We start from the raw sequence: 9,547 nt of genomic DNA on the forward strand, positions 1-9,547 counted from the left end.
AGTTAGTCATTGGTGCATAAATTGGTAAAAAGAATGTATGTAAAAACTCAAAGAGGGTTCATTAATAATTATAGTTAGTAATTGGTGCATAAATTGGTAAAAAGAATGTATGTAAAAACTCAAAGAGGGTTCATTAATAATTATAGTTAGTCATTGGTGCATAAATTGGTAAAAAGAATGTATGTAAAAACTCAAAGAGGGTTCATTAATAATTATAGTTAGTCATTGGTGCATAAATTGGTTAAAAGAATGTATGTAAAAACTCAAAGAGGGTCCATTAATAATTATAGTTAGTCTTTAAGGATCATTCCATCTTAATTTCTGGTTCTAACTGTGCATAAGGAGACCACTTAGGGGAGCTATTATGCCTTAAGATCTAGCTAAGTATAATTTTACACTTAACATTTAATGGTTTTTATAGTAGAGGTTAATTGGTTCGTTGCCTTTGTTCTGGTGAATTGTGTAAAGATTTGATTGTTCTGTTATCCCTCTCAACTACTATGTAATGATATCGTTGTCATATATTTCATTGGGTATGCTTTATTTGTTTGGGAGATAACCTATAATAGTAGTTATTTTATGTTCAGGATTCCTGAAACATGAAACTTAAAAAAAAAGTATACATATTTTCTTCGTTGGTGAGTTATGTTTTTAGTAGTAGACAATTAACTATAAATTTTAATCGTCTCCCTATTTTTGATAAATGTCTTCGACTTTTGCTGTTTCAAATATTACACCTAATGTTTTATATTATTTTGGTACTTGATGAATTTTTATTATTATAAATATCACTTGTTGACGTAGTAAATGGATTAAGCCTAAATCTTCTTACTGGTTGAATCTCTTTATGTATTGCTTTAATATTACATATTAATAATGCTGAGAATATTTAAATGCTGATATAGTGCAATGTAAAACATTACTTAGGCCATTTTACTGGTTTATTTTGTAGTTTGGTCATTTAGCTTCTCATCTCTTTTCTAATAACTGTTTACTCAAAATTCAACATATGATTAATTATTATGTACCACAAAACTGTCTTCGTTAATAAATACTTAGAAGTATTTCACTTTTGAGTAATTGTACTTTCATTCTTGTGAAATACACTCTTGTCAGAAGTCGAAACTGATTCTAGCATCGCCTTAACTCATAAAAGTAAGATTCACGTTTTTTTACGATTTTACCTAGAATGTGATGCTTTTATATTTTCTAAACTTTCAGAATTCCAAAACTTTGCATGGATCAACACTAAAACTACACCGATGTCACTATTGTTACCTTTATCTGTTTCCTCCTTTCAGGTAAGGTGCTTGAACATATAAATAAATTGATATGTCTAATAAAAAAAATTAATATTTCAATGCAACTCTAGGAATTCTCCTAAGTTTAAACCTTTCAGTGGTGCACATGAAGTAATTCCAGCTCTTGCAGTCTCAGGGGGGCTGAAGTCCAGTAAGACTTGACACCATATAAGCTGCAATCCGTGACGACATTAACACTAAAGATTTGTCATTGTACCATTAAGTGTCATGTGTTTAATCATAGTAGTTTTACAGCACACAACCAGTACTCATTTTCTATTTACCTATTTCCCTAAATGCCATAACCACTTCCTCCCATGATCGGTTCCTTTTATTTTTGTCTCTATATTCTCTTTTTGAACAATCAAAAGGAATGGGCCTTTATGACCAAGCTTCAACAATATTTGCTTCACACTTCAATGGTTATGTAGGCCATTGTTATTGGATATTTCTGATCCTTGATTGATCAGTGATAGGGCAATACCCCATTCTAATGCTCACCCGAGTTGTAAATGTAGCAAACACCGTGTAATTTCAAAGTAGACAAGGTGTGATACATTGATGGATTTCAACTGAAACTTGTGTCTCCTACATTCAGACTGTTATGTATCATGAACATTGTAACTTCATTGCAAGAGATTGGAAAACTCAAGTTTCTTGATATTCAGTTATTTCAACTGTGGTGGCCATTACATAGGTAAATGAAAATGTTTAAAAGTAACTTATTCTGCAAAATTTTGTTTTCACAGCTAAAAAGTTTCAGAAATAATAAGGTCCATTTTTAGCTGCAGCAAAGCAGCTCGTAGAATGGCTCTGACTTTTTTTAAGTGCAAACTTTTAGCTCAAACATCCGTCATCTCTTGACCGATTTGAAATCTAATTACAGTTTTGGACTCGGGAGATCAAACCCTTTCAATTGATATATTTAACTCTTCCCAAGGTCTCATAAATTAATTTACTCTAATCCTGCTTAAAAGAATTTAAATTTGAAGGTAGGCTGGTAGAGATCCTAATGAGTATAAACTTGAATCGGTATATGTAAATGGCTAATAAAATGGGGAAAAAATGTCTTGTAGATTAATTTACTGTAATCCTGCCTAAAAGAATTTCAAGTGTCATGGCTACTGAGGGCTCTTTCTTGTTCAATCTTTCATTAAACAAAGCTAATTTTACACACACACGTACATATTTTTCAGATATTAAGAATATAGTACTTGAAAGATAAGCAATAAAGACATTAAAAAATGTATGGATTCACTCAAATAAAAAACTTTATCTTATTGACAACATAAGGAACTTACTAAACTTGAATTTTGATTTGGACATGTGAAAGGTTTATATGGAGTTATACAATAAATTTAAATTTGTTTGCTCTGATTTTTGTTAATTATTATTAATTTCTGAAGGAATCAAGCGAACCATATTTAAAATTCTTTAAAAATGCATGTACGAGTTAATGCAGTTTTGTGTCAGAAACTGAGGAAAGGCTGCTAAGTTCATATTTCAATATACCAAAGAGCTTACATCTGTAATGATTAGATCTGCAGAGATCGTATTTTCAGTCTGTTGTATAATACATGTCTATAAGTGAATATAATATGTTTTCCATAGAGCTGTCACCGTTAATAGCTGTAAAGGTACAACTCTGGTACTTGGACCAGTTGCCACAACTCTCCATGTTACTAACTCAAAAAACTTGACTGTCATAGCTGTAGCCAGGAGAATATGTGTGAGGTAGGGCTTTGTCTGGTTCAAGTATTCTTTTATTTGTTGATGGCAAACAAATTACTGTTACAAATCGTAATAGAGAAATACATAGATGATTTAACTTGTGCAAGCTCTGTTTTAATCCCCTACACACTCATGGTATTGTCATTATGATGATATTTTCTTATTATTTTTGATTAATGCAAGGTGGTTCGGCTTAATCATTTAATTCCATGATCCATGAAAATAATCAACTAATTGAAATTTGTGTTTCTGGTTATCAGTATTTTAAGTTATTCCAACTGTCCAAGTATCGTGTGACAATAATTGATTAGTTGAATATAATCAATTATTGAGCCCAACAGTTAATCAATTATCAAATTCTACTAATTGCCTGGTTATTATCAAATAATCTACTCTTTGGAACTACCATTTTTTATATGTAAGGTGTAAGGGGCATTGTCATGTAGATGTCCTTGAGTTTTTGTAAATGGGGAAGAAAAAAATCTTTTAACACACTATTTTGTTAATAAAAAATACACTATTTCTTCAATATTCTAATTCCAAAGAGAGTGTAATATGATTTTTTTTTATTTCAAATATATAAAGTCTGTTTTTCCTTCCACTACAGCAATTCTAGTAACATTAAGTTGTTCATCCTCACCCCAACTCGACCTTTGATCCTGGGCGTAAAACATCAAGGTGTATGGCTGGCACCTTACAATACCCACTACCCTCTGTTAGAACAACAAATGTTAGAAGCTGGTATAGGATCCCACTGTAATAGATGGTCTGAGCCCCTCTTTCTTGGTAGGTTTCAAGTAGCATACTCTCAGCAAAAAGGAGAAATTAATTGTAATTTCTGTATTAAAGTTAGGCACCTAGTTACTTTTACTTGTTTTGAGATGCATTTCATGTGTATCGTTCATATGGTTTGTACATTTAGATATCAGAAAGTATACCATTTAATTCAGTAATATTCATAATTTTTTGGGAACAAAGTATGTAACTGATCAGGAAAATAACAGAAAATTTAAACTCTTCAATACGTGTTAATGCTTAACAAGGTAAATATAGCATAAAATATTATTGTAAAATAATACTCATTAAAGATGGAAGCCAAAATTACAAGTGTTTTTTTTTTATTCTTTTTGATAGTACATGAGATGAAGGAAGAAAGCTCGGTAACAAAGTTACTTCTTCCTCCATCAGAATTTTATCTCTTCACCGTACCTTTTGAAATGGATGGACCAACCAAGGTGAGAATATGAAGCTTATTATTTAAAATATTTAGAGTTATTCTGGAAGGATTATTTTACATTATTTTATATAAATTCCTTTGTAACAAGAATTGGTAAAGACACTTCTAACACTGATAACCTTTTCTTGTATGAAATAGAACAAAAATGTAGGCCAGCTGGTAAAAGTGCAGGAGTTTAAGTAGAATAGGTATCTGTAACGTACAGTCGTTCGGTAACTGTGAATGTTTAGAATAATTATTGTATGTTGATTAAATTATTCAGAAATTCAAAATACGTCATGGCGTGTATTAGGTGGTAAACTGATCGTGTGAAAACTAATCAGTTGATGATCATTGTAAACCAAGAGAAAATCAATTGAAAGCTAATCTGCTTATGCTCCTAAAGTCACTAAAAAACTTGTCTTGAACAAACATTGATTATACCACATTGAACATTGACGTATGTACTATCTTGGAAATGTTTTTTATTGTAAAGTGTGGTCATACTGTTTCTTTCATGTGTACTTGAAAATATATAATTCATTTCAACTTCAGAGTATTCCTGGTGGTATTCCTCCCCACTATGAGGAGGTACGAAAAAGCCGAGAAGATACACTAAAGGATTGGCAAGCTAAAGTTCAGAATGCCTCACTCACTGCGGAACAGCAACAACAGCTGCAAGCGCTAGTCCAAGAGAAGTTTCAGGTGACACAAATGTTTCAAGTAACAATGTGTCATAAGCTTAATTCCAAGTACTTTATAACTGTGTTATCACCTTTTTTATGAGGAATGAATAGTGCTTTTGTTAATGTTAAACTGATTAATTTCTGTATGTGGTTTTATAAGTGTTAGTGTCTTTATAAGTGTTCTGTCAACATGTAATACATCACATCAAATGTTCTAAATATAGTTTTAATGTCTAGTATGTGATACTAATTTTTTGGTAAACATATATCTGTTAAAACTGTCCATGCTAACAGGTTTGGTTATCTGCAACTGGCCACCAGAGGGAGTTAGAAAGTCTAGGGCACTACATGAAACACTGTCAGGGCAGAAAGAAAGAGAAGAAGAGAAGAAAGGAGAACAGCACAGCAGAAGCTCCACTTTTATAATCAAACTGGTCAGATTTGTGCTACTTGGGTTCCAGCTAACACTTGGACCAGAGAAGGTGGAAGGTTTCAATATGCATCTTATGTACTCAGGATACGACCATCCAAAAATACACGCATTTGTATAACTTTTAAAAATAAGAAAATTTGTTTTTATTCTGTGGTAAACAAATGTTTGTCTCATGGAGATTTTGTTTTCCAAAATAAATATATATATCTCTTCACTTTACTTTTTTTATTTGCTTATTAATGTTGTGCTCAGGGTTGAAAAATTGTATAAAAACTTTAAAAAAAGAAGAGAATTTCAGAGCATATTTTTGTGACATCTATTCCATTTATATGAAAGATCACTCAGGGATGTAAACTAGCAATAATATCTAATAATTTGAAGTATTTGACCCCTTAAATAGGGTTATTGAAACAGATTTTGTATTTACATTTTCATTTCTTTTGTATGAAATCTTTGCTGTTTAATGCTGCAGTTAATTTTAATGGGATTAATTGGAAATGTTTGACTTTAACCTGAAATTATTGGACTGTTTCCCATTTTGTTATGATTCAGAAAATAAATAACCTGTTTTTTAATTGTTTAACTCAATATTTATTAATAAAAACTTCTGATTGAAAGTAATGAATAGTGTATAATAATATGTCAACCACACTACATGTGCTACACCAGTGCCAATGAGGCCTTTTGTCTAATACCAGGAATCATCATTCTGGTTGGGATATGACAGATAGAGTAGTGGTTGAGATGCTGGAAAAATATACTTTAAAAAATGTACAGTTTACATGATTTTTTTCCCAAACTTTAGGCCTACTGATTTCTAATCCTTTGCCAGTATTCAATGTTCCAACCATAACTTTTAAAGTAGTATACTGCATATATAAATATAATTTAAGGAAACCTTTTATCTCTCATTGTCCAGCCCAACTAATTAATTCTAATACTGAACAAATGGGCTCTTGGGCAGTGACTTGTGGGAGACAAAAAATAAACCTTAAATGCTATTTTTATACAATTATGATTTTGAATCAAAAATGGAATATTTGGAGGATGTGGGAAAGAAAAAAAATACCTGCAGTTTATGTGATGTGTAAAGCAAATCTTAGGCCTATTAATTTCTAATGCATTGTCAGCATTTTGCTGTAATTATTAATTATTTTCTTGAATTAACCTGCTCATTATACTGCAAATTAGTAGGTTAAAGTTAAGAAGACCAGTGTGATAACATGTTGGTACAAGCTGATTTTTATGCGAAGGGAATTATTTCAAAATTAAAGTCCGTATTTTGTCATTAAAAGGTAGTAGCGTAAACAGTTATTATGCAATGGAATTTGAATATTTCACAATAATGTCAACAATAAAATATATGCATCACATATTGTACTTTAGAGCTTAGGGTTAATACCCTTGGGTAGTATAAGTTATTGTTTCCCGAACTTTTTGTTCTTTTTTTTCTGATATTAAAAAAACTTTACTAGGTTGCTGGTTTCAACCAGTGTTTTTAAGAAATAGTAATTTAGTTGTTTCACCATTAAATTGATGTAAAAATTACATTAGACAATGTGTGATTAATGAAGCTTGATACTGAACAACACAATGTATGGAATTTTTTTATAATCATTATTTATGAGAAAAACAATTGAGTTATTCATCATTCTAACCACTGCGAAACTAACATGTAATTCTTAGCCAATTAATATTCATATTTTCATTATACAAAAATCTACCCTGAAATGGAGTCGAAGTCTGTCTGGTGAAATTCTGTTTTAACCACTCGCACTGTTATACAGTAGTGTATTGTCTGTCAGTCATTGAGTAGACACTAAAATGTTGTCACGTAAGGGATGCTTAACATTGAAATTTGTACTGTTGTGATGCATGCCATAAATCACGAGAAGAATTATGAACTCTGTAGGCTACAACACAATATGACATATGAACTTCAAAAGCAAGAAATAAATATATTTGTAACTTTTAATTTTGGTTTTATTTACTCTTGAAACAGAACACTTCCAGGGACCCTGCAGAAGTACATCTAGTTTATGTACTTTTATATAAATGTTTCTTAAAGAAGACAATGAGATTTTATAATTTAGACATTTTTATTTTAGATTTTAAATTTAATTGTACAATTTTTGTAGTTGTCTCCTTAATTACGATTTATAGTATACCATAGATTGTAATTATCCAAAGTCTAATTGTTATTATTCAGTTTTCAGCATTTTTTCTTAAGAAATCATGATATTCTACACATTTTTTAAGGTTTTATACTTAATTTCTCCGTTATTTAAATTGTTTCTTCAGTTTGCAATCGTAATATATAGCATCCACCCAGTTTTCAGCAGCGTTTTCAATTTTTAGGTTAGTGATTTTTTTCTTCTTAAGTTTAGACCACTTGCTCCCCTAGCTCGATGTTACTTTGCTAACACACTTAAACCAAAATTAGTAATAGGAGCAGAGGCTATAATGCCACTTATGATTAAGAAAGAAAAAGCCAAAACCACATTGGATTAGTTTTTATAAAGCAATGGTTTCTAAACTTTTTTCACTAAGGACACCCTAGCCCACTTACCTTGATTTGCATGACACCCATGCTGCCTCATGCAGTATTTTTTTTATATTAGTTATTATTCTTTTGGTGAAATTCTTGTAACACTCCTAACAACTTGCCACAACACAGCTTGGAAGCCGTTGTTATAAAGATTATCGTTCATTCATGCACTGTTTTTACTGTATAGATTACCGTAATGTAAATAATATACCATCTAACATTGTTAGTTGTGAAATGTTATAGGAGTAACTTCCTGATAAAAAGTTTTAGCCGTACATTACTTTGCAATAAAATGTACTGAATATGGACAACATCAGAGAATTTTTGTGAGGTAAGAGGATTTCTTGGTCTGTATTCTTTCTATTGTCGTCTTTAAAATCAGTCTCTAACATAGTTCGTCCTCTACGTGAATTATTTGAAAAACAAAAGTTTTGTTGGACTGCTGATTTTAAACAAACTCTCAGGGTTTTAAATATATGTATATGTGTGGGTGTTCAGGATTCTTCTACAGTAGGTGCCGTGACTTGTTGGCGATAAATTCGAACAATAAACGGATAGCATGCACTCCACTTGTTTTAAAATAATATATTCAAAACAAGATAAACGTATGTACAAAACTTTTTTACACTATGGATATCACAGTTGTATCTTAAACACTATACGGTTCTCTTCTTGTTGTCAAAAGTCCACCTAGGCTGATTCAATTACTGTAGAATACAGTTGAAAAGCCAAACTATTTTTCTCTACTTTTAACACCGTATTATCAGTGAATAATTCACTTACACTACCTCGTCGGTTGCCACAGTTGTATCTTGAACTTCAAATAATTGTCACAGGCTGGCTCAATTAGTTTAGAACACCCTTTGACAATATAAATTATTCTCCTTATCTCTATCAAACTGTTAAACTCACTTTAACATATCAACCGTTAAGGCTATTCACTTTCTTGACGTCTGACTTCACGTTTTCTAACTTCTCTGACAGAACTTCTCTTCCACTTGACTTTACTTTTACTCTGCTCCCTCTATTGGTCTGTGTTGGGAAATCTGTAGAGAATCGGTATAAATCATGTAAACTATACTCTGAATAAAAAGGTCCTAAAAGAAACAGTGTGGACAACTAAAGCAGTATTGTGTTGGAGTGCCACATGAGAAAGCTTGTCAGTGTGCTTGGTCTTCTGCCAAAGAGTAACAACGGGAATAACTGCATCATCACTGTAATCACTATTTTTCTAAATGGCCAAAACCATATGCTGTTCTTAACCAGAAAGCAAAAAGTCTAGTAAAGAAACTTGTCAAGGAATTTGTTTTTATAGGACTTCATTGACGTCAGGGATTTGAATCAGTCTTGTTTGCAGCAGGAGCATCACTAGCTACCAAACAAATTGGGGCCTGGGCACTAAGAAACAGCCACTACTTAAAGTGATTTAAATGTAATTGTAATATTATATAACTTACATAAGTTAATTTGGACCACTATGAAATACATCCAGGGCAAGAGGTTTGTGATCTGGTGCCCAGCAATGCTTCTGCTGAGGCGTGTCCAGAACTTAGAATCTTTTGATGGATTATTAGGTACAACCATACACATTTTAGTCAATTAGCCTATTCTTGTGAATGAATATTTGAAAAC

General features: G+C 31.7%; 1 protein-coding gene across 1 annotated transcript in view; it reads left to right on the forward strand.

The window, feature by feature from the left end:
- LOC106466977 (TBCC domain-containing protein 1-like) overlaps positions 1-5,942 on the forward strand; it is a 29,587-nt gene extending 23,645 nt beyond the window's left edge. The window contains exons 12-17 of the mRNA XM_013927289.2: positions 1,222-1,301; positions 2,913-3,035; positions 3,640-3,818; positions 4,167-4,267; positions 4,804-4,953; positions 5,229-5,942. Of these exons, the coding sequence (XP_013782743.2) occupies positions 1,222-1,301; positions 2,913-3,035; positions 3,640-3,818; positions 4,167-4,267; positions 4,804-4,953; positions 5,229-5,360 (765 nt within the window). The 3' untranslated portion in view covers positions 5,361-5,942. The remainder of the gene's footprint in view (positions 1-1,221; positions 1,302-2,912; positions 3,036-3,639; positions 3,819-4,166; positions 4,268-4,803; positions 4,954-5,228) is intronic.
- Positions 5,943-9,547: the final 3,605 nt, after the last annotated feature.

The sequence above is a fragment of the Limulus polyphemus genome, unplaced genomic scaffold (assembly GCF_000517525.1).
Source record: "Limulus polyphemus unplaced genomic scaffold, Limulus_polyphemus-2.1.2 Scaffold2447, whole genome shotgun sequence".
Lineage (NCBI taxonomy): Eukaryota > Metazoa > Arthropoda > Merostomata > Xiphosura > Limulidae > Limulus > Limulus polyphemus.